We start from the raw sequence: 26,124 nt of genomic DNA on the forward strand, positions 1-26,124 counted from the left end.
TTCATTCATTCAACAGTGTAGTTTGTTGTGGTTTGTGGTGCGGTGCCGTGCACAACGATTAATTTCTTTATTCTTTTACTTCACACGAATACTACATAGATATACAAGATGAAGATTGAGGAAGTGAAAAGTACCGCTAAAACCCAAAGAATATCAGCACACAGTCATATAAAAGGATTAGGTTTGGATGAAAATGGAGTTCCTATTCAAATGGCAGCCGGTCTCGTGGGGCAAGAATCTGCGAGAGAGGTATATTTTCTTAGTTAATTTTCTAATTAGAGTAGTATCTTTATTCAATCTATCAAATTACTTCATATATATTTGAATAATCTAGATGTTTCTGCAATATCGATCTAACTTTAAGGTTATGTTTTTTGGTTACCATGGAGTGTTACTTCAATAGAATTTATGGTCTCTTTGATGGATATCTGGATAAGATGTCCTGTAAATGCTTCTATGCTCATTAGGATGTAATATTAGATGGAGAAAACTGTTGCCTTAATTGATAATCACTATCGTTTTCTGAAAACATGACACTCAAATTTGATTTCACACCCCTTAGCAAACACACTGACCAAGTATTTCCCTAAATATTTTAAACATAAGAACTGAATAAATATATAGTATAAATATGTATATATAGGCTGCAGGAATAGTAGTGGACATGATCAGGAGCAAGAAGATGGCTGGCCGAGCCTTGCTATTAGCTGGGCCACCGGGGACAGGCAAAACTGCGATTGCTTTAGCTATAGCACAGGACCTGGGTACTAAAGTGAGTATTGTTGAAACTATCAATAGAATATACATTTGTCAGCACATCTTGAATGATATCGCAAAAATGTTAACCTGCACGTTGATATTCACCATTTGAATCTTGAGCAGCTGTATGAAAGCAAAATAAAACAAAGATTAATAGGTGATATTGATTTCTCGGGTAATACATCAATATTCAAATCTACAGGTGCCATTTTGCCCAATGGTAGGCAGTGAAGTCTACAGTACTGAAATTAAGAAAACTGAGGTGCTTATGGAGAATTTCCGGCGTGCCATAGGCCTACGTATCCGTGAGACCAAAGAAGTTTACGAGGGAGAGGTCACTGAACTCACGCCTGTAGAAACTGAAAATGCAGCTGGAGGTTTGTAATTTAATTAAAATGTGAAATGAATATCACTTTATTGTAAGGCTTTTACTTCAGAGGAAATCACATTCTAAGATGACTTTCTGCCCTTTTGCAGATTAAAAAATGTTTGCTTCATTTGTTTCCTTTCACATTACATTACATAAAGTCACTTTTTCTGTCCCTACATACCTTTGTATGCTTAAATCTTCAAAACTACGGAACCGATTTTCATGCGTTTTTTAATGTGTATAATACAATATAGTAGAGTAACACTAATAATTTTAGAGATTATCGAAGCGAAGCGAGGGCATTCTATTTGTTATATGTATTATGACATTGGATTTTATGATGACATGTGTTCATTATGATCATTTGTTCAGGTTATGGCAAGACAGTGTCTCATGTTATCATTGGGCTGAAGACAGCCAAAGGCACAAAGTCGCTGAAGTTGGACCCCACCATTTATGAATCACTGCAGAAGGAGAAGGTGGAAGTTGGTGATGTTATCTACATTGAGGCCAACTCTGGTGCTGTCAAGAGGCAGGGAAGGAGTGATACTTTTGCTACCGAGTTTGATCTTGAGGTAAATGGCTCACAACTGTGTTATTTTTTTTTTATAAAATCATGAGCTGACCACAGCAAAGCGTTTCTGTGTAAAATTAGTAAAAAAAATGCCTATATTGATGGGGGATAAGATGATGATGTAAGGTCTGAATATTATCTCCTACGTTTGATGTTTCTCCATTATGCACTCGCAACCTGCTGCCAAAGGAACCTTTATAAAATTATCATCTTTCAAATAATTCCAATAATTAATCCTAATAATGCACTCTAGGCTGAAGAATATGTGCCACTACCAAAAGGCGAAGTTCACAAAAAGAAGGAAGTAGTCCAGGATGTGACACTGCATGACTTGGACTGTGCCAACGCCAAGCCTCAGGGCGGACAGGATATCATGTCCATGATGGGACAGCTCATGAAACCAAAGAAGACTGAGATTACTGGTGAGATACTCGTTATTTTAAATTAAGAACTGTTGCTAGGCAGTCAGGCTTTCATTTGTTTGTTGCCATGACAACAGAAAATAAATAATGTCTTTACTTGCATTTTGTTTCCACAGATAAGCTGAGGAAAGAAATCAACAAAGTAGTAAACAAATACATAGACCAAGGAATAGCTGAATTGGTACCTGGGGTGCTTTTCATTGATGAGGTAAATATGAGTGGTACTCCAGAAATTGTATGTGGGGCCAAAGAGCACATTCCAAGACCTCTTGTGCAAACCTTGTGCAAAACTAAGTTGAAATGTGAATGGTTTAAAAATGCTTGTCTTATTTCTAGGTTCACATGCTAGACATCGAAACATTCACGTATCTGCATCGAGCTCTCGAGTCAGCTATTGCACCAATAGTCATCTTTGCTACAAATAGAGGAAAATGCCAAATTAGGTAATTATATAAGCCAACTTTAGTGCTTTGGAAATAAAGACTCTATATACTTAGTTATAAGGATGTGATTGATGTATGTACACTATTTATTTCAGGGGGACTGAAGACATCATTTCTCCACATGGAATCCCGCTAGATCTTCTTGACAGATTACTCATCATTCGTACTTTACCATACAACAAAGCTGAACTTTTGCAGGTATTTAACACACCAGATGACACCACTATTATCTTTAAGTGCTTTTAGAAATAAATTTTAAAGTTGTGTGTATTTTCAGATCTTGAAACTCCGTGCGGCGACTGAAGGAATAGCCATTGAAGAGGAGGCTCTTACTGCTCTATCTGAAGTTGGCGCCAACAGTACTCTGAGGTAAGAATCTTTTGGCATTTTTTGTCGATGTATCTCCCAATAAGGTACTCTAATCTCTCAAAATCCTTTAGCTTTGAGAATTTTCTGTATTTGAATAATCCTCCAAGACAACAAGACTACAAATTCTTTGCTCAGATGCATATCTAATAGCCTATTAGATTCAATAGTATCCTATTAGTAATAGGATACTATTGAATTTTTGATGTAGAAAATGTATTACAAAACCTAGCAAATATGACACTCATTTTAAATTTTGAATTATATCAAACATAATCTCTTTAGATTTCTAAAGAAATTAAAGAAGCTTAAATAAGCAATATCATCATCATCATCATCAGCCTATCGCAGTCCACTGCTGGAAATAGGCCTCTCCAAGTGCACGCCACTGAGATCGATTTTCAATAAAATTTGCAATATCTTTGTACTCAATTATATTATGTCATTTCAAATTGTAATTTATAAAATTATTTGTTCCAGGTATGCAGCCCAACTCCTGACCCCAGCATCACTGGCGGCCCGCGCCGACGGTTCTCAACGCATCACTCCTGCTCACATCACGTCCGTGCACACTCTATTCCTCGACGCCAAGTCCTCAGCTCGTATCCTCACCCAGCATTCCGATAAGTACATGAAGTAAACGCCTAGTCTACATAGAGAAGCTAGCAAATGGAGTGTTTAGGAACAAGAGAAGGACAAGATTTTACTGTATGGTAAGGTGCTTATATAGTTATGCGGGTGGATAAAAAGGCAAATTCTATTGAATTTAGTCAAAGTAAGGACTGATGATTGTTATTTAAGTAAAATCTTGTCCTTGTTTTGATGTAATGTATGTAGCCGCGGCGAATGGTTTTCGGCTCTATTATAGGAAGTCATGAGCTCTGGAATCTAAGTTGTCATACAATGACACAAGTAATGTATGCGGGTGAACACTCCATTTGTTGTTGCTTCTGTGTCCTTTAAAGAACAAACAACTTCTGTAAATTAACTGCATGAAATCGTTTTAAGGAGTGGTATTATCGATATATAATGATAACCATTAAAATGTGCAGTCAATTTATGGATTTCAAGATGAATTTCTCACGTATCTACCTATTACTATAATAATCATATACTAGCGACTTGTCAGTATTGTACTGCAACATTATTCCCATTATAGAATTCTCATGTTTCCATTAATTTTAGTTTGACACTATTCATGTGATATTTAATTAACTGATAGCATGTAACAATAAGTTTTGAATCAAATATGATAGCATTAATTCTGAATGTTCTTTAGATTAGAGAACAATGTTTTTGTTTTGTATTCAGGAAGAGCACTTTAGTTTGATGATTGTTCCACCGATGTTACATAAAACGCGGAAGTTCAAGAAAAAGTGTGGAATTGTATAATAAATAAGTTTTTATTTTATAAAAATGTCTCTTATTCTATGTTAGACCTACATTTATTTACACAACAATAATTAATTTCATTCAGGCATTTTCAATAATTAACAACAGGAGAAAACAACTTTTTTTTTCAAGTACTCACTAAATGTACGTATTTTTTTGTTATTTAATTATTTATGTACAAAAATACTAATCTTGTTCTATTTACAAAATGAAGGCAGTCTCAAAATGTTCTACGTAGGTTTAGACATAGTATCTACTTCGTCTCCTGGTTTGACGTAGCCTACTGGAATGTATCTCGCTTCACTCTTGGGTTTTGACGTGGTAGAGGGCGCCAGCGTCGTGGTCGGCGGCGTGAACGTAGGTAGGTCTACGTGCAAGTCCGTCGGCGACCCCGTGTGCCGGTACAGAGCTTCGAACTGCATCTCCTCAGGGTAGGAATGGGAGCGGATCTTCCTCTCGTCTCTCGCGTTGCTTGGGTACACGATGACAATCTTCTCACCATCACTTTTTATCGCTACGGGCGGTAGTGCTGTACTGGTGGACGCGGATGGTGCGGGAACTATTTTGAGCATCTCTGTGGGTGACGCTCGGATTCTATCCGTTGTGGTGGTCGATGGCGTAGTGGTTGTACTCGTAGTTGTAGTAGTGGTCGTTGTCGTCGTCACCGGGATCTCCGGGTCCTCAGGAGACTCAAAATCGCGCTTGGTCCCCGGCGGTCCTACCGTCCGTAATGTCTCAATCTTCATCTCCAAAGTAGGTGTTGGCACTGGCACAGAACTTGTGACATTCACATCCTCGGTGGGAATAAACCTCGCAGTTGGTTTCGGTACCTCTCGGGAACCGAATATTGGCAAGCGCGGTGCATAGGCTGACACTAGAGGTAGTAAAGTATCCCTGGCGTATCTCTCGGCCCTCGAGATGAATGATGCCAGCCTTGAAGGTAGGAATTGTACGACAAATCCAGTTTCTTCTTTTTCTGCCCTCTCACCCCACGTGGCGGTTTCGTAAGTGGGAGTGGTGGACATGTCGTAGTTCTTAGCTTTTCGTATCGGAGGTAATGTTGTCGTTCTTGGTGGACGGGTTGCTCTCAGTAAGGGTTCAGATATTTCTTGTTCGTCGGGGGAGTCGGCTCGCTGTCGAGGTGTCTTTCGAAGACGTGGTCGTAGCACTGGTTCGGCGATCTCGATGGCGCCACTGGGAGCAGTCTTGGTGTTGGTCATGCCGAATGCTCGACCGGTGTTCTCGCCTCCCGTCCACTCGTAGGTGTCCACAAGTGTGAAGGGACGCTGAGGCGACTCCTCGGGCAGTTCGTTGTCAACAGGATCGATAGCGTTTGCCTCTTCTTTCGTTGTATTTTGTTTGTTGTTTATGTAGTCGTGGTTGATGTTCGTTGAATTTAATAAATCGTTATCCTGGAAGACAAAATATATTAACATTTAATATCTGTCTTCGTTGGGAATGTGGCGAATAAAAATATAAACAAAGCTAAAATATAAACTAAGCTAACATACCTGTTGTATTTCACAATCGCCTGGATAGAGTGGCATTTCTATTGATTCTTCAGACAATAACTGGATTCCTTTCTTACAGAATGAAGACCTGTAATTAATTCACAAACAATTAGTTTCCTTTTCATATAGCATTTACAGAATTAATAAACATATAACAGAATCTACAGTAAACAAGTCTCCATAATTGAAAATATACAAAAGATCTGGCAACCTCTCTTTAAATGACATTTACCCAACTCATTCTCGACATTTCTTGAAATAAAATAGAAGTACATAATAGACTCACGTCTTAGAGAAGCTATCAGTGATGAGAAGTTTGTGTATGTGTATGGACTTGGCGCTAGCACTGAGCCAGCCGGAGTACCCTGCGTAGTGGACCGTGGCGCGGAGAGGCACGCCCAGTGCGGGGTGCGGGACGAGGACGCGGGTGAAGCGAGCGCTGCCGTTCACTATGTCCTCGCGTCTGGGGAACATGAATTATTAAATTAAAACAAATAAAAAAATTAGGCTAGATTAGGCTTTCATTTTGAGGGGTGTGTAACTGTGTCTAGTAGGAAAAGGAAAGACCACCTCTTTATGTGTGATACCTGGAAAATAACATTAGATTACTTAATAAGAAAATTTGTGACAACGTTCAAACGTTTCTAAAGTAAAAGTTGTGTTTGTTGCTTGGATAAAAAGGCATATTTGTATTGAAAACGTTACTTGGTCATAGGAAAAGACTCGTTAAGTCCAGAGTCCCCGTGTAGTGTCAACGTCACTCTGCCGAAGTTGGCCTTGTCTCCAGATCCGCTGCCGGCCCACACCGAAACGTGGTATTGATGAGCTAGAAAATAAATAAAATATGAAATTTATTAAAGTAAACAACGTTTAATTACACGTATTTACATAAAACTTAAAATAATAATAATTAAAGAAATGATAAATAAAATTGCCAACATTGGTGTTGACACAGTTTTCCTTGAGGAGACGGATGTTTTTTCTTTCTTCTTGGTAAGAAAAACCAATTGGGAAAAATAAATAATACAAGAAGTCAAAAATTTTACCACAAAACGGTTCTTCCTCTCTGGTGAGCAAATAAAGCTGGCCTCGTCCCAAGGACCGGTCTGCGTAGTAACCCATGTTCCCGCATCGTCGCTGCCCGTCGCAGGGGAAGCACCGGCCCTGAACAAATAAGTAAACAATATAGTTAACTTTGTTATTTTTGTCATACATCATAGTTGGATGTATTGTATAAGCAATAAGGCTATATTCTGTTTTTGCGGTGAACCTAAAAGGCAATCTGTATTCGTTTCAGTCAGTATGGAACCTCAACATTGTCCATTGTGGTAACAACAATGTTAGCTATGTAATACTTTTTTCTGACATACAGTCCACGTGGAAAGAAAATGACTGTGGTCTACCACAAGAAAATTAAATTGGGCTATTGTTTTGAATACATCAGTTAGCCATGCAATTTCCTAACAAATTGGTCTCAACCGCAAACTAGTTCCTACATCGAAGAGAAATGAGACGTCCTAAGTGAGTCAGTACCTACATACATGTTTATTATCTCTTCAAGTGATGTTACACAATCGTTTTGACTTGTTAGTTCAATAGGCGTACCTCGAGGAAGGTGTCGTAATCGGCGCAGGGGAAAGCCGGGAAGTGACATTTGGGTGACACTGAGTCGGTGAAGAATTTGTAGGCGCGCCTGTGGTTACACAGCGAGCGGCCTTCGGGTGACGCTGCCGCCCATGGCAGGACAAAATCTGATACTGCACCCACGAATCTAAGTAGAAATAAAATGTATTAATGAAATTCCAGAATTTCCAGATCCCGTCTTATATGGTGTTGGTTTTTAAGTAAATTATTAGTGCATACATAATAGTGTGTATTTTTGGTAGGTTGTTGTCAGCAATAATTCATTTCGTTAAGCTATTAACGCTTGCCAACAGATGCAATTAAAATAAATCAACAACGACCCACATGCGTCAGTCATCCTTCAAACTTGATATATGTGCGTAATTAATGTGTCTTGAATAAAAATTACTTACAAGTTTGAACATCCATGTTGCACCCTTCCTCCGTTGGGGTAAAAGTCGACGTGGCCTAAAGGTTGTGCAGCCCCGAGACCGCCGAGTATCAGAGTCTCGCCGTTGGAATGTATGACATCCACGAACTTGGCATCAGATCGGTCCAAACGAGCACGGGGGTCTTGGAACTCGAAGAGAGGACCCGCTGGGTCTAATCCTGAAAGATAGATGAGGATACAGGAATTAGAAACAAGTATTAAAAGGAAAAGACGAATTTATGCAAATATTTTTATTTAGCAGTTACGTAGGTAAAACTAATAAGTTTTCACAAAAGTTGCTATACGAACCTGTTATCCGACTAATATTCCGTAATTCTGAGCCAGCAAAACCAGCGACATGAGCGCCTAAACTAAAACCGATCAAGTGAACATCCTCGAACCTCAAATCTATATGCTTGGCGAAACCTGAAAAGAACAACAATCAAAAGTTTACATATAAGAATTCTTGATGATACAGTTTCATATGGTTTTGTTCTATCTGGTCCTAATATTACCTTGCAACAACATAGCCAGCTGTTTTCCAACAAGTCTAGTATTCGCAGCCGCTCGGAGATAGTTCGGCATCGAAGCCCCACCCTCCCAATCTACACAGACCACGTTGCATTCTTCCTGTAAACATAAATATATTTCAATGCCATGATTAATGCGTGTAGGTTGATACTAATGTTAGCCATAAAACCTCACAATGTGGTTGTTAATCTACGTAATGTTATATAATCACTTCCTATTACAAAGTTGTTCAATGTCTGGTCGCTGTCTGATGTTAAGAGCATTAAATAGATCTTTATAGTATCAGACTGATAAGTATCGAATGCAAGTGCTATTATTTCTAGATTGAACGCTGCTAAAGTTGTTTATTATTAAGTTACAAGCTCTCGAAAGTGTGACATCAATGATCTCAGATTAGAGGACGGAAGAAACGGAGACTGTTCTCAAACTTTTGAGTATGTAGGTGGATGTATGAGGGTCTTCTCAACTTTTTCTGCCACAGGGTGGCGCCACGTATGCGTCTGGTCCAAACAGCTGTCAAATAGTATGGAATTGTAGGGTCCGAACTTATTGTTTATTGAAATTCTGTTATATTGGAAGTGTTATTGATTTTATTATGGACTACGGTCAGAATAAGGTTTCCGAACTAAAAATTGAGCTAAGAGAGGGGCAAAAGTCACTGGTACTAAGGAAAAGCTTGTTGAAAAATTTGTTAACACAATATGATTTAGTTTTTCTATTTACTCAACCGCAATAGTAAAACAATAATGCAGTGCTTTTTTAAAAAAAAAAACACTAAAATCGTTCACTATTCATAGTAAAGATAAGCACTTTGACAGTTACCTGGACCTGACGACTCGGTGCTGCCACCTCGTGGACGCCATTTTAGAAAACCCTCATTAACGTAATTTATGACTCCTTGATTGACGAATAGAATGTTTTTCTGATACTCACAACAGCCATTAAAGCCGACCTCATTTCGTAGACCCACACGTTGTCACAGTTGGAGCCGAAGCCGTGGACGATCACCCTGGTGGGACGGTTGGGCTCGAAAGCCCTCGCTGCCCAGCCCCATGCCGCAGACATGTTGCTCGCTGACACAGCCAGGAGTGGCTGGTCTCCTCTGTAAAGGGAAATTAGAAAAGAATAATTGAATACCATTGGTTCCTTCTGTAGGTGTATAAATGAAATTTTCTCCCGGGTCTGGTTAAAAATCCTACTACGCGCTCGCGGCTTTTCTCGGTAAAAAGGCTAAGTTTGAAGTCCAGAAGATAATTCATCAAATAAGTGCAGTAGTTCCTGAGATCCACGCTTTAGGTGGATCAGGAACTATTGGACCACTGCCAGACAAATAATGAAGTACATATACCTAGACAAATGGATAAACTAGATAAGCTATAACAAATCTTACCTGCTGACAGTAGAATAGAGCAGGAAGTGTGTGCCGACCTCCTGCGGTGAGCTGGGCAGCGTCTCCAAGTACGCGAAAGGACCAGCATCCTCGAAACATCCGAATTCTCCATAGCAGACGCTGCCTTGAGATCGTTTACTCCTTTAGACAAAGTATTTCTAACGTAAGTATTGTGATCAAATTACATAACACTTGAAATTTTTCACACAATAGAAAACAGTTTTATTTATTTGTAAAGAAAAAAAACAATGGAATTAATCTCATTACATAGCCGTGAGGACGTCGACATTTTTAAGATATTAAGCTAATTCTCTTCTAGTTTTTGAAGATACCTACGTAATGCGTTACGCAAGTTTTTCGCAATAGCCTGTTTGAATGTAAATAACATAATATCGCCTTTAAACTTTGATTAATGATGCAAATATAATATGTAATTTAATACACGGAAAGGTCTAGTGAGACTTTATAAAATTATTACAATTGAAAGCTGCATAAGACTGGCTAGATCTTGAGGTACTTATACCTACTCATTTATGCCCTTAGTTTACTTAAAACAGAATATATACGTAAGCCCTTAAACGAGCTAGTTTACCTAGTCCGAGCTCTCTTCTGCTCCCATTCTTTCATAGACTCCTTGACTGCTTCTAGCAGTTCGATGTCTCGTTTCTCATCCTCGGCCTCCTGGGCCGCCGTCGCCGGCCTCCCGGCGCCCCTCCATGACTCTAACTCAGCATCTGTATAATGAAGATAAAAAGAAGATAACAGAAGGTACTCGTTCCTACGGCCAAAACCTAGACACCTCGTGTTCGGGATAACTAGAAAACACATTTGAACCTGTAAACCCTTGTAACCCTGCACAGATGTATAATAACCACTTATTCAAGCTTGCTATGGATATTGCACCATAATCGTATGTAGTCATAGAATATAACGACTCATAAAAAATAGGTGAGCAACATTTTTAATTCAATTGTTGCGCTATTGACTGGGTTTCAAAATCTGATCACGGATGTAGCGTAGCGTGCATTGTGTTTGTATTGTGATATTCCTGACAGGTAAAATGTTTCATTGATGGTATATGTACCTGGGGTATGTTCTAGAATACAACTTTGTATATAACTCATGTTGGTTTCGAAATGGCGCAAACGGATAAAGTTTCAGTAGGCTACGATATGGTTGGCTAGCATCGAACATACAGCAAATATGAGTAAACAATTCAACGACCCTAATTGATGCTTAGCATTCCAACGTTACTTCAAAGAAGCTTGTTTCTTGGTAGTTGAAAACTAAGTGTTTTCCAGTGTTTGTAGTGGACTGCATTTTAAGAAGGAGCGAAAGGCAGCTCGCCAGTAGGTAACCTGAATGCTAGCGTTGTCTCCGGGTGAGCGACTGTCACCACTTTTTGCTGTTTAATGTGGCCTTGATCTGCCGACCGTTGTAGGGCAGTATGTAGCTCGAATGCGAGGCCTACTATGGACGAAAGTGGGTCGCTCCCAGCCGACGAGAATCATGAGAAACCCAACAGTCTACTTAGTTCAATGGTAATATTAATTCCTTGTACAGGTCGAAACACTTATGGCACTGTGGTATACCCACATTCGTAACGTGGGAGTCATTACGGCAAATCCACTCAATGTCAAGGATGAATCATCAGAACAATTGAAAATACTAACAACGTTTATTTGTAATTTGCAAAATAAAATAATTTGATGTTTATCATTTACATTGTTGAGGATATTATAATGTGGAAGCGTACATAGCATTAAACGTCCACGTAATATTATACCTAAAACCAGGAAATAAAGAGATGAATATATCCATGCACTTGGCATGTAATAATTTACAGAACATAAGTAGGTACTTAAACTTATTCTGTAAATTAAAATGAAACCTCGTTTTAAGAATAGCTGATTGTGTTTTGAAGGCACTTTTATCCTTATATTTTAACTAGGAACTTATAATATTTAGATAACACCGCAGTTATATCAAACTCTTCAACTTCAGGTTAAAACTCTACTTATGGACACCTTAATAATGTGAAGAACTTAGATCGGATTAACTTGGATCGGACTACTGCTTCAATAAACACAAGATTCAAAATGTCCGCTGACCTCAATATCTAGAGACAATATAGTATTGAATATCCAGTATACTTATACTTACATTTGGCTACAACTAGCGTCAGTACTGTGAGTAGAACGGCTAGCGAGCGGCTGGCGTGCGCCGCCATCCATGCGGCCCGGCATTCACGACCGCCTGCGAACAAACACGATCGCCTTGTCACTTACAGAACTTGGTAACTACCTATAAACTATGGCAAGACAATTATACAGCTCAATTATGGCGTTTGTGGGGTAAAAGCTATAAGATCTGTTGATTTAATAAGTTCCATCCTAGATTGAAAATGATTTTTCTTTTTTCAAGAAATATTGAGGATTGGGTAATTTTGGCAAAAAAATCATCCATCAGACTTTTGTACACAATAGCATAGTTCATGGTTCAGTATTGACAAGTTGTTTACTTAAAAACGTTTTTATCGTTGGTTACAAGTAAAGCCAGTATTGTTACTTCAATCTTGTGACAAAGAGTAATAAAAACATGACGATGTTAAGGCTGTAGATTTCCATATTCAGGTCCAACCTTCGTTTACCACATCCAAGTACTTTGTTTATAATTATTGTAACGTGAAGTGATTTTATCACAAGTGCAGACAACAGTTCAAAGACTCATTAAGGTGCTGGAGGCACATAACAATAGTTGCTAAACAATGCGGCGTCAAAGATCTCTCGACTGCTAATTATATCATTAGCGACAGTTTCCTAGTCCGTGGACTTCTTATACTTTGTTCTATCGCGAGTACAATGCTACTACGTTATGAAACAGTGTTTTGTTTAGGAGTTTCTATTAATGATTACCGTAGGTTCGGCTGTGGCGTGAACCGAATGGTGATTGTCGTAAAACGATTGATTGTACTTTAATTACCACAGCATACCTCGCTTATTGAATCATGAATCTTGAGACCATTTATTGTAAGCTAAAATTTAACAGAAAAAAACAGTTTTATTTTAACAGAAAAAGAAGAAATTTTGGTGGCTTAGTGGTAGGAATAAAACATCCTCATCGACAATGAGCCCCATTAAGTTGCGTAAAGAGCCATAGAAACGATTTCAAGAAACTATGGCCAGTTGAGGCTTTAAAGGGCTTAGAAACGAAGTCTGATTGAGGCCGACTCCGCCCGTAGGAACCGGTATGACAGTAAAACATCATTAAAATAAGAAGAAAAAGGTACTTGATTGCCTCGAAATTAATGTCGACAAGTGGGCCTTTTGGAATGACAACAATATTACTCGCCTGGCCCGTATGGTGCGCTAGCCGTAATAAGATGTTATTATGAATTCTGTTGCAACGTGTAGTTTTAAGAATTGGTTTTAACTGAATAAATGTTTAATAAACAATAATGAAATGAATGAATTTATTTGACTGACAGAATAATCCAAAAGACCTAAGATTGACAGCCCCTTTACCTCTTGACATCTTCACATAACATTCCCGTTACACCTTCTTCACGGTGTTTTACAAAGTTCGACAGCCACTTTCTTTCCCGTGAGATAATGACAGCCTCAAACCTGCAGTCAAATCATTGACCCATGGGTTATCGGTACGCACATGTCGGTCGAAGCTATTGACCTGAAACCGTGGTTCAGCAATCATGTCCTAATTTCACAGCCGGCTGCCCACACAAACCCACGACAACTGGAATAATGACGACTAACTGGATTCGTGAAATTTGAGCTAATGAGTCGAATGGCTGACTTCTTCCATTACCATACTTTAGGTATATAATGCTTCTAAGTAGGCTCGGTGTGATTTGATCCTTCAGGTGGATGTCAATTTACATTGAAGTGAATGTTTCAAATGACTGTTCTGTTTATAATAGAAATATTTATTTATTGAATTTTATTTTAAGAAACAATTTCATTACTCAAATCAACTGATTTGCCCACTGGAATGCGACCTATTGTATTTGACAATTTGCGAATTCGATTTTTCACAATGAAACTCCAGTCAATTGTATAGTAGTTAATAACTTATGTAAATAGTTATAGGTACCCTTATTTTACCAGAATGTGATTCAATTTTAGGAAACCATCATTAATTTAAATTTAATGACGAAAGAATTTATCAAATCGATTCAGGCGTCTTCCAGATATCAAGTAAAAAAGACAAAAAACTCGATAGACGATTAGAGTCAATCGCATTCACGTATTGACGTGCATTTATCGAGATTTTATGTACACAAAACTGCACTGCAGGTGTTCATTGTATCAGTACCATTATCACATCAGTGTATTAGATGAAAAATGCTAGAATGCTACTTCTAGAGTTGACACCTCCTTGTCGACTCGACAAAATAAAACACACGACGTACACATGCAACAAACCGATGCTAAAATGCTAGCACGCATTCACCAACTAAATACAAAACACATCACAGATATTAATGGACATATTGCTTTTATAACTTGTCATTACAGCGATGATTTAATTGCGACCAGCCATGCAATATTTACTTGACAATACATTATGCAGTTCACGCAGGTTTTAGTTACAATATGCGTAAAAACCTGTGCGTAAGTTGTACTGTTTTGCATAAATAGTTTTTCCTATATCGTTAAATGGAAGTTAATTGCTGTTATAAGGATATATGATTTATGTCGCCGTAATATAAAACAGTTATTACTTTTCCAGTAAAGAAGTACATCGAATGAGCCTTTGATTGTTAGGTACTTACCGCCGAAAAGGTACTATTTACTCCCAAAAATCTGACTTAAAAGCGCTAGAAAACAATTGAGAATAATAAACTAAGATTGAGCTTGTTAAATTGGATTTCTTCGAACGTTCAAGAAAACGGTAAAAAATGTGTTTGATTTAGCAAGCGCCGCAAAACATGCAGTAGAGTGTAGCAGCTGCATTGAAAATTGCATTCTGTCTGCATATCGTTTGATCGCGCATTCATTAAAATTGTTCTACCATCGTTTTAATTAGAGAACGCTTTATTTATATGACGCTTATTGTTCTTTATCTATGTTTGAATAATACCTGCTTTTCCTAGCAATATTACCTAGGGCAACTCTTTGTTATTGTAAATCGCACAATGCTAGGTCATTGAACTGACCTAGGAAAGCTATTTTCCTATAAGTAGGAATTTCCTTTATTCTTCAGCATTTAACAATACCTACGTACCTATGTATATTTTTAAAGGAATCCCTATATTTAATTTAGTACAAATCCCTACATATACAAATTAAATATCGTCACACCACGGAACCCACTTTAAAGTATGAAACGAGTAGTTGTTTGGAATAAGTATGTACATATGTATTGTTTCCAGTGTTAGGATTAAGACATTATTGCTAGTGCTTGTGGCAGCCGCAACATATCACAGATGCAATGTCAAACCGCCCATCATTAGGGTCATTGTCGCTCCGAGCAGTTTGTAGAACTTGTGATACTTACTGTTGTAGGTCAAAAGTAAGATGGCCTAAGGCGTGGGTGTGTGGTAACTTATTCTCTTTTGTCTTCTCGTAATAATTAAAAAATAACTTTTTATATATGACTAATTTCAATCAAATTGTTAAATTGTTGACTTTCTGGTAATAATTTTACAATATAAAAATTTTGGCCTAATTTATGTGAGTAAAAATTAGACATGTACCGCTGATCTGAAAAAATCTAAAATTAATGTATAAGAAGTCGCAATCATAATAAAAAGATAACGAATGCCTTGCCTGTAAACTCATTCAAATGATGAAGTGAATTGTAAAATGTGAGCAATTGCGTTCCACATTTCTATTGTGCCAAGACTAAATTAAAAGTAGAGGAAAATAACGTCGAATCAGATTTCCACAATACAGCATTGAGAATTACTTTCGTTTCTTTGTATTGGGATAAAACGATAAGTAATTTTGGAAATGATACACCTTAATTTTTGACTAAGGACTGCAATTAAGTATACAATTCATATCTTTCACGAAGATAATTTGATAGCCTAATCATTAAAATGGCGCTATTTAAAAAGTTCCCTGTCCACGCAATACAGTAGTACATAGAACCCGGACAGTGGCGGCCCTAGGGGTGTGCGAACTGTGCCATCGCACAGGGCCTCGCGCTTGGGGGGGCCTCGCGCTTCAACCCACACTAATATAAAAAATAAATAATTAGAAGATATATATCTGGTCCAAGAAAAAAAAGTGCATTATTTCTTTATTTCTAATTTATTCTGCGTTTACTTTTTGAGTCCTCAATTTAACAAAAAGTTGGAACACTAAAGTAACCAAGACAGGCTCTCGATCCAGTCACGGATTCTTTTTATTTGTGCTTTGAGTCCTTAAACAAACAATTTTAAAAAATTCGCGCTCGCTACGCTCGCGGCTGTTCACTTGGCAGTATCTTTCCTTCTAATTTAATTAGAGTACTTTTATGGCCCAAAATTCAAACATTTTCGCGCTCGCTACGCTCGCGACTTCACCTTGCACTGTTATTTCTTATACAAGTTTAGGTGCTTTAGTGACCTAAAGCTCAAAAATCTTTACTTTCCCCTTCTTTTATTTTTTCATCCTTTTTTTGCCGAACCTAGAAGGTAGCGCCGCTTTTAAATCCTTTTATTAACAAGAAAATAACTCCTAGTTTCCGTATGAACTTTCTTATTTACGACATTCGAACTACTCAAGTTACAATCTTTCAATACATAGGGGGCGCTTGGGTCATGATTGCACCCGGGCTCTACATGAGCCAGAGACTGCCCTGAATCAGTTATACGAAGAGCTGAATATTATCTCGGTGCTGAAATGTATATTAGAAAATAATTTAACTGAAATTAATCCCACTACCGAAATAGTCTTGAGAATTCGAATAATAAAATAATAATATCGAAAAAGCAGTTTTTCGAGGCTTAAAGTTACTAAAACATGTTTAAGGAATTGGATGACACAAGATCGACTTTCAGCCCTTGCTATTCTTTTGATCGAAAATGACATTGCTCATTCATTCGATTAATCTGCTTTTATTAAATTTTATTAATTTGTTTAACTTGAGCATTTCTCCTCAAACATGACGATTAGCTAAATCAAAACGCCAGCTTACTCTCGCAACACATACTTTTCACGTTGGACAAAGGGCCTCGCATAGACCTGCCGCACGTAGCCTCGCAATGGCTAGGGCCGCCGCTGAACCCGGACAAACACGTTTGAGCAGCTGAGCATAGTAATGAAATGATTAGTAGCAATGACAAGAGACGTAATCTCATAAATTAATGCAATTGACTGCAATCTGATAAGCATGTCTTAACTTGCGGCGAATACATCCGACGTTGCGCTCATGCTGTTGAGTTGTTCCTTCCGTGAAGGCTAATAAGCACTTGCCTCCCGTAATAAGCATTTACCTCATACCAACCACGGGGAACAGTGTTGCCATACGAAAACCAGGAAATTACCTCACCTAAGCATATTTGTACGTGGATATACAGGCAGTAAGACAGTCACCAAGGCGAAAATAGCAAAGAAAAAATGTTTTGTTTAAACACGAGGTCAAGTGTTTGTAAAATTCAAAAGATTTTTTCAGCCTTCAGTCAAAAGGTTAGGTTTAGTATTGTTTGAATGGCATTACGTTACAAAGGACCAAAATAACAGCAAGGTAGGCGTACAAAAGATGTTTACTAAAAGCAATAAGTTATCGACCTATTGAAGAACAATTGAATATTGTTTTCAATTATGTTTATTGAGTGTACGAGTTTGAAAGAGTAATTTACAAACTATACTTGGTACAGTTGATACCAAAAGGCGGCAAAATTAGAAGTTGCAACCTTGTATTTGATGTTTTAATCTTCACAACAAAAAGAAAAAACAAATATGCTACTCCGACTGTAAAAAATAAAACCTCCTTCCTCTCTCTCATCATAAAGAGACTTCAGTAACAAACAGCGTTACAGAAGACACACACACACACACACATACCTACAAGTTACAGACATAACCAAATTTCATCACACCACAAAACAACATTTGTCTTATTTTTTGTTTCGTTAGTTCTAATGTAAGAGTCTTTTGTTTGAGCAGTCTTTGAATGCGGCTGACGTGAAATATCGACGCTAGTCTAGTCGGTGTTATGTAAATCGTGCACAGCTGACTTTCTTCTGTTTGTCCGTACAATTAGCGTGGGGAATCGTATCAGCTACGGTTAGAGCGTTCATGTGAAAACTGTCTGTCTGAGACTGAAAGCCTTGTTTATTTGTACAAGATTGCATTTGCTTTGGTAATTCAATGGAGTCTTTCTAATAGAGATCATTTTAATATTTTTAAAAAGGTAAATCATCTTTTATAAATCAAACTGTACAAATCTATAGGGTGATGTTATTAAGGAAGTGCCGTGCATTATTTATTCGTATTTGTCCACAGTTTTGCGAAAATTTAAAGAAATCGCTGTTTGAATGGTCAAAACAAACGCAAGTCACAAAGAACACGGAGATTTCACGTCTCATGAAACACATACAAACATTACCTACTTTAAAGAATGTTCCAATGATTTCTAAATTGTGCAAATTAAACATAATAATATATTATTTTGGAAAGCATGTGAGATGTTAGGTATTGTCTGGTCAGATATACATGTAATTTAATTTGAATATGGAAGCTAAAATGAGCAATGTTAAGACCATTATTCTGTCAAGACTCATGTTTGCTTAATAAAACTAAATAAAGTAAGCAAACACTGTTTTATAATTGCAACAGCTAACTTATTCGATTCGATGCAGATAATGCAACAAAAAGCATATGAAATTGTGATTACACAAGCGACGCCTGAAAATGAATTACGTTTCTAAAGACGTTTCAGAATTATGTCACGCGATGCAGTTGGCAACACCTGATTAGTTCTGTTCATCGGCTTCCAATTTAAAAGGTTACGCACAAGCGGTCATGTTGATCACAACGAATGGACCTCCGAGAGTGACCGGCCGAGGGGCGGGGCTTATCACAACTTTCACTCGAATACATCTCCGCACGACCTCGACTTTTGGGCAGCGGCCACTATTGTAAGAACAAAACATTCCAGTTTCAAATGCAAGGATCAATATCCAACGCTGTGTTTGTATATCAAGCGGGGGATTATTAACCAACCTACGTGGTAATGTTCTTTGCACGATTAGACTGTATCGCATGATTTAAGCTCGCCGCTCGGTACGTAGTTTCAATTAGTGAAAGTTGAAGCGACACTGATGCATATGATACGACATTGACACAACAAATGAATCACGCTTTATCGTTTGTTATCGTTGGCTGCTTCTATTAATTCCTGTGGTTTTGTTAGCGTTGTTACCCATTACTTCAATTACTGAACTTCGAAGTCAAGCAACACACTTTCACGTACAAATGGGTGAACTGTGTACTTAATTAAAATGTTACTTTCAAGTATGAAAGGCACGAATTACATTGAACTCCGTGGTTTATTTACAGAAACCCTTTCAAAAGCTAAAGTCCCGTTAGACGACACAAATCTCTAAAATCTTGCTTCAACGGGCGACCAGACAAAGTGACTGCCTTTTTGTCTGAAGTTACTTTCACGAAATAGCCGATAATTCTACAGACTGCTCTAGACTTGTCATCAATGTAATAAATGGATACCACTTAACATTCACCTACAATTTATACTATACATTAATTGTCATTACCAATTAATAAACTACATGTCTTACCTCCCCACTCAGAGACCTTTAATGGTTACTTAAGCCATTCCTTAGTGAAGGATTTGTATGACATTCCGTCATTAAGGAGTGACTTGAGTAATCATTAAATTTCTCTGAGTGGGGAGGTTAGTACACTCGTTTAAACTAGAAATTCTGCGCCCAATGATTTCATGGAAATGTTTGTGTCTATTATACATATTTAATTAATTTCACTTAACATTCACCTACAATTTATACTTATACATTAATTGTCATTACCGATTAATTAATCTACATGTCTAGTACACTTGGTTTAACTAGAAATTCTGTTCCCAATAATTGAATGGAAATATGTTTATGTTTATTATGGTTACCGTTACAAGGAAGTGTGTGATTTTGTCCGTTTCCTACTTAGATTGCAGCTATTTATTAAAGTTGACGGTACTGTGTCCAATTAACCGATTAGCTTGTGATAGTAATTATGTCAAGGCTCCATCGGTAAAGTGTGCGGAACGCAACCATACTTTTTGTTGCTTAAGTTAGACTAAGAATAGGTCAATTGTAATGTCTATTTTTGATATAAATATTGTGAGGTAAGAATTTGCTAATACTGAATGTAATAAAAGCCTGTTGAAAAACAGTCCAAGAATACCTCGTATTGATATTTGTTTATAAACTCTTTTGCAAAAAAAGCGGGCACCTATGCGAAATCTTAGTTTTAAGGACTTTACGTGTATTTCAAAGGGTTTTAATGATTGTAGTATGTTTCTAGCATCAAAAGAGTTAGCCGAGCATGCGTGAGAGTGTATTCTAAATTTGAATTTTGTACAATTGCTAAGAAATTGGTTAAACCTTGTTTTGGACTAATTGCTGGCAGAAAGTTCGTCGGTGTTTCGAAAAGTTTGTGAAGTGATTTTCAGAAAAATGATAATGCAGTTTTAATTAATGATTAATGTACTTTTTTCTTACATCAAAACATTTTTGAAAAACTATGGGTATTTGATAAAATTTTCACCTGCTCTAAATGGGATATACTGATGGTTGATGGCAATGTTAAGAGTTTCGGTATTTTAGTGTAAAGCGTTCTATTGTTTGGATATTGTACCCACGTGTTTTAAAATATCGCTTTTTCATAAATAAACACTATTTAGAAGAGTGTCAGTACTTTGAGCTGCGACAAAACCAATTTAAAGTAAGCAGTGCCGAACACAACTCGTCTCCTATCAGACCTTGACATTTTTAAAAGTCTTGAAATTCTACAAAGTACAGAAAATAGCACATAGACTGTGAGCACGAGGTCTTAAGGTCTCGTAATCACTGATTTTTAACCAACCTCGTCTCTTGGGAAACTCCGTAGACCTCTGAAGATCTATGAGTCTGAGCGTTCAAATAGCGTGTTTTCATCCCACTGACATTTTATTAAATAAACTTGCCTACAACGAGATTTTCTGGCATCTACAGCACTTTCTTGCTTAAATCATAACAATAATTGGCTATCTGCTCATTTCCTAAGAACCATACGTTTGGCCAATAATTTTGAATTCTTGACTCCCTTTCAGCTAAATCGTCGTTTAGTAACCCGATACCTATGGAGTTATCGAGAGCTTGAACGCGGCAATAATTTGACTTTTCAGATAGCTTTAACCCTCTTCATCATTTTTCATGTGGTTAATTTTAACATTTATCACAAAATTTGGTATTTTTTAAATGTCAAAGTCTGATAGGAGACGAGTTGTGATGGCACTGCTTACTTTAAATTGGGTTTGCCGCAGCCAAAGCTACCGATACTCTTCTAAATAGTGTTTATTTCTGAAAAAGCGATATTTTAAAACACGTGGGTACAATATCTAAACAATAGAACGCTTTACACTAAAATACCGAAACTCTTAACATTGCCATCAATCATCAGAATAGCCCATTTAGAGCAGGTGAAAATTTTATCAAATACGCATAGTTTTTCAAAAATGTTTTGATCTAACAAAAAAGTACATTAATCATTAATTAAAACTGCATTATCATTTTTCTGAAAATCACTTCAAAAACTTTTCAAAACATCGACGAACTTTCTGCTAGCAATTAGTCCAAAACAAGGTTTAACCAATTTCTTAGCAATTGTACAAAATTCAAATTTAGAATACACTCTCACGCATGCTCGGCTAACTCTTTTGATGCTAGAAACATTAAAACCCTTTGAAATACACGTAAAGTCTTTAAAACTAAGATTTCGCATAGGTGCCCGTTTTTTTTGCAAAAGAGTGTATTAGTCTTGTATTGTATCTTATGGGAACCTGCGTGTACAGGCTTTATAAATTTATATAAGTTTCCAACTGGTTTAGGCTTGCTTGACTACTTAAACTGATAAAAAATATGTTATTTATGTAAAACGCACATGTCAAAATATATTATTTAATAAGAATAATAATCGTAGTAATTTTCGTGTTAAAATATGGCAAAACACATTATGTAATAAATCTTCTAGCTGATGTTATTTAATATGCTTAAAAACATGTTCAAATTATAAGAAAATCTGTTTTCAATATCACACTCATACCTGCATAAAACTTAGTTTTGTACGGATCAATTAATTTTGTTTAACCGGAAAATCAATCAAAAACCGCTTGAGTATCAGGGATGAATCAATTGATTTGGAGAACAGGAAGGTTAGCACTAAATAACACATACCATATAATAGCGAGGTGAAGGACAGACAGACAGACACTATTTTATTAAACAAGGATCTATACCAAAATGAATTACTTACATCTATACTAATATTATAAAGCTGAAGAGTTTGTTTGTTTGAACGCGCTAATCTCAAGAACTACTGGACCGATTTGAAAAATGCTTTCAGTGTTAGATGGCCCATTTATCGAGGAAGGCTATAGGCTACTTTTTATCCCGGTACGGGAAGTAGTTCCCACGGGATGCGGGTGAAACCGCTGGCAGAAGCTAGTTATTTATAACAACACATTACTTGAGAAGATATAAAATGTTACGAGATAGTTATTGTAATAAAATAAAACTGTGCTTCGCGTATAAAAGACATCAACGCGCATTACTTAAGGGACGTCACGCATTACTTAGATTTTTTTTAGATGTCATCCACGCTTGTTATGTTTTCTCGTTTTTTTTACTATATTTATTAAAACTCCAATACCACTACATTTATGTTTGATTAACGACATTGTCATGCGACATTGAATTGTATAATTATAAGGTTCGTTGAAGCAAATTGTATGTTTGTTTTCCGTAGTCATTATCTTTTTGTTGCAAATTATTTTTATTTAATAGTTTATAAGGCAAGCCTTTTACTTGTTTTCAATAAATATTAAATTAATCATAAGGAACATTTATGATGCAATAGCCGTAGAAAGCGAGGATTTAAATCAAGTTGGTGGAAAGCTGTTTCGTAATATGTATTCTGCAGTACCAGTGACTCAGAAACCGTTCGATAATATCAAAGTGTTGACGACTTCGTCATAAATACATAATATTCAAGATTATTGCCGCGGGGAACTGGTTGGTGCCCAGTAGGCCTTAGCAAACTGAGTTGTTTCTTACCCCAAGCGATAGGAATATTAATAGCAGGTATAATCTAATAATTTAAAACAGAATGTCGTGGTGGCCTAGTGGGCAAAGAACCAACCTCTCGAGTATGAGGGCGCGGGTTCGAATCCAGGTCAGGCAAGTACCAATGCAACTTTTCTAAGTTTGTATGTACTTTCTAAGTATATCTTAGACACCAATGGCTGATAAAAAGGTGAAGGAAAACATCTTGAGGAAACCTGGACTATATAGTCTGAAATCACCAACCCGCATTGAGCAAGCGTGGTGATTAATGCTCAATCCTTCTCCGTGTGAGAGGAGGCCTGTGCCCAGCAGTGGGACGATAAATAGGCTGTAACTACTACTACTAACTACTATAATCTAATTTAAGGAAAAAGCAATGATAAGTTGTTCTATGTCCTTTTTCTCAGTTTTGTTGATTATTTCAAAACGTCAGTTACTAAATCTACCTAAACTATTGTGAAACAACTTCAAACATTTTCTAAAAAAACCCAGAGAAAACTTTCATCCTTATTCTTACGAAATAGGAAAAGCTCAAAATTACACTATTTCAATATCTTTTTCACAAAAAGAGTTGGTCTAAATCCTGCCCAGTGCCCAGTATCATAACTCTTTAACTAAATTGTCAAGACGCCGTCACAACCTTGTCGACAGTTGGTGCCTGACCGTGGTTTAAACTTAGTAATAAAACTGGAACTTTATTAAGATCACGTTTAGCAATAAGGTGGAAAAATGCTTCCAATGCTGGACAAGCTGGGCCTGCGTGTTTGTTAGAGTCAGACATATAACTTGTCAATCACAGTCAACGAAGTTACGAGTAAGCTACCTCACTTAGCATCCACAATTAGCGCCTCGACTTACGTAGTTTTAACTAATTAGACGTTTTTGTAAGAACTAAGTGTTAACCCGTACTTACGTTAAACTTCAAACTTATATAACGTAAGTAATTATGAGGCGAATTAAATGCTTGTATTGAAAGGTCAATTGCGTCAATGTAATGTCAGTTAATTCGTAGAAATGTAATTTTGATGATCAATTTGGGATGATAATTGGGTTCATGTGCCTTAAAAGTTGGTTTGATTGCGTATTTTTTATTCACACTAATTCAGTGTATGATTACATATATGTATTACTATTCTTCTTAAATTTAAGAGCCCAACTCTTGTCGGTGCAGCTCCTTCCATTTACGCCTACCTAGCGCCAACTCCTGAACTTCCTATATATTACTATACAGAAGGCAATTAAAATTGTAACCTATTTAATTAATGTAAATAATAAAAAATCAATACGCTAGAAAAGACGCTTCTCGTGACCAGAAGGCTGGCTATTACCTCGGACAAAGAATCAGCATGGCGATCCAACGAGGTAATGCTGCCAGCCTCTTGGGCACGCTCCCAGTTGACAGCGATGGGGACGAATTTTTTGACGCTTTTTAGTTGTTTGTTTTACTAGGATAGTTTTTGATTTTTATTGTAAATATGTATTGTAAATATTAATAACAAAATAAACTAAATACCCTAGAACCAGAAAAATTCCAAAAAACCTTTCTGAACCTAATAAATACAAATTTTTGTTTTTCGGACCATTTCTTTCCAAGAATAACGCGTTCAAGCTAACAAAGAATCTCTTCAGCTTTATAAAGTACATAAAAACAAGAATAGGTACGTATATATAAGTACTGTAGGAACATATAAATATAGTTTCCATTCTCCTGTAACTAGTGACAACAGTGAAACTGCACATTAACTTAAGCGAATAGAGAGCCTTATTTAGAAATGTTATTGATTATTCACTAATGCCATAAAACCCGCTACATTACAACAGAAATCGCCGATAGACATTAAACTGTAATTATTTATCACAGAAAGCTATTATCCCAAGTGATTATATATTATATCGTGCTTAATAGGCTGTTATATAACCAACAATAATGCATCAGAAAATCTTGACCTGATGATCTATTTGTTCATGGAAAACTTGATAATAAATTATTAAATGTTTGATTATGATATTATAAATGATTAATCATATCTATACTAATATTATAAAGCTGAAGAGTTTGTTTGTTTGAACGCGCTAATCTCGGGAACTACTGGTCCGATTTGAAAAATTCTACTACTACTTTTTATCCCGGTACGGGAAGAAGTTCCCACGGGATGCGGGTGAAACCGCTGGCAGAACCTAGTCCATATTATAGTAATGAAACAAACAGTGTATCTGACATTTATTTACAACTAGATTAGTTGATATAAATTGAATAGATATATGAGACCACCAACACAATAATTTAAAGTGTGTCAGCTCATTAGCATAGTAATAAAATAAAAACATTACTTTCTTACGGTTTCTCAAAGGTAGGTACTTACGGTACAAACTGCAGAGGAGAAAACAAAAGAAGCACGAAAGCTATAACAACATATGTATAAAGATTTTCTGTTCACGAGAACGAGATAGTGAAGAATTAAAATTTAAAATTAGGGCTTTACCATTAATTTAAATAAATTCCATTATAAATAAAAAATAAATACGAATGGAACCTTGAAATGAAATGGAACGTTTCAATTTAATTTACTTTCACAAGCATCTTTAATTTTACCATCATAATGGTTCAGAGAGTCAATCAATTACCTACGAACATTTCTCTTGCTCTTATATAAAAAGTAATGGAATGAATTCTCTAAATGGTGTGATATAACCTGAAAATTATACTAATGTTATTTTTTTTCGTATACATCTCTGGGAGAACTATGACCAACTCATCATTAGGAAGTCTGAAGCTAAGTATAGGTACCTAAAATACTCCAATCTTTTCATATCATATAGTCATTGAAACAATTTGACCGGCGCGGACGCAGGATGCAATACATTAGCCGCTATTTGAAAAGAGCATACTTAACTTTAAATAAATGTTTGAGACAACCTTGCACCTACATTACAGTGCAGTATCAAGAGGAAGTTTTAACGTTGATGAAGCCTTCGAACCTCGAACATTTAATACAATATTAATATGATAACCGCTACCTAGATC

General features: G+C 36.8%; 2 protein-coding genes across 3 annotated transcripts in view; one reads left to right on the forward strand and one right to left on the reverse strand.

Moving 5' to 3' along the window:
* Positions 1–4,494, forward strand: LOC110384069 (ruvB-like helicase 1). The gene is made up of 10 exons (XM_021345147.3): positions 1–249; positions 644–772; positions 962–1,136; positions 1,502–1,704; positions 1,957–2,125; positions 2,242–2,333; positions 2,462–2,568; positions 2,664–2,766; positions 2,846–2,937; positions 3,415–4,494. The coding sequence occupies exons 1-10, from the start codon at positions 109–111 to the stop codon at positions 3,572–3,574; spliced, it is 1,371 nt and encodes a 456-aa protein (XP_021200822.1). The 5' UTR covers positions 1–108; the 3' UTR covers positions 3,575–4,494.
* LOC110384068 (uncharacterized) overlaps positions 4,409–26,124 on the reverse strand; it is a 24,600-nt gene continuing 2,884 nt past the window's right edge. For both annotated transcript variants that reach the window (XM_049846768.2, XM_049846767.2), the window contains exons 2-14: positions 11,975–12,067; positions 10,404–10,545; positions 9,812–9,952; positions 9,355–9,523; positions 8,406–8,520; positions 8,200–8,316; positions 7,874–8,069; positions 7,443–7,608; positions 6,884–7,001; positions 6,543–6,663; positions 6,124–6,300; positions 5,838–5,925; positions 4,409–5,738 (exon numbers count right to left, since the gene is read on the reverse strand). In XM_049846768.2, the coding sequence (XP_049702725.2) occupies positions 4,557–5,738; positions 5,838–5,925; positions 6,124–6,300; positions 6,543–6,663; positions 6,884–7,001; positions 7,443–7,608; positions 7,874–8,069; positions 8,200–8,316; positions 8,406–8,520; positions 9,355–9,523; positions 9,812–9,952; positions 10,404–10,545; positions 11,975–12,041 (2,799 nt within the window). In that variant the 5' untranslated portion in view covers positions 12,042–12,067 and the 3' untranslated portion in view covers positions 4,409–4,556. The remainder of the gene's footprint in view (positions 5,739–5,837; positions 5,926–6,123; positions 6,301–6,542; positions 6,664–6,883; positions 7,002–7,442; positions 7,609–7,873; positions 8,070–8,199; positions 8,317–8,405; positions 8,521–9,354; positions 9,524–9,811; positions 9,953–10,403; positions 10,546–11,974; positions 12,068–26,124) is intronic.

The sequence above is a fragment of the Helicoverpa armigera genome, chromosome 4 (assembly GCF_030705265.1).
Source record: "Helicoverpa armigera isolate CAAS_96S chromosome 4, ASM3070526v1, whole genome shotgun sequence".
Lineage (NCBI taxonomy): Eukaryota > Metazoa > Arthropoda > Insecta > Lepidoptera > Noctuidae > Helicoverpa > Helicoverpa armigera.

Bases quoted from the DNA above. Each gene is read 5' to 3' on its own strand.
- LOC110384069 (XM_021345147.3), top strand. From the start codon at position 109: ATGAAGATTGAGGAAGTGAAAAGTACCGCTAAAACCCAAAGAATATCA. The intron at 773-961 runs GTGAGTATTGTT...TCAAATCTACAG, and splicing joins CACAGGACCTGGGTACTAAA to GTGCCATTTTGCCCAATGGT. The intron at 2,126-2,241 runs GTGAGATACTCG...TTGTTTCCACAG, and splicing joins AAAGAAGACTGAGATTACTG to ATAAGCTGAGGAAAGAAATC.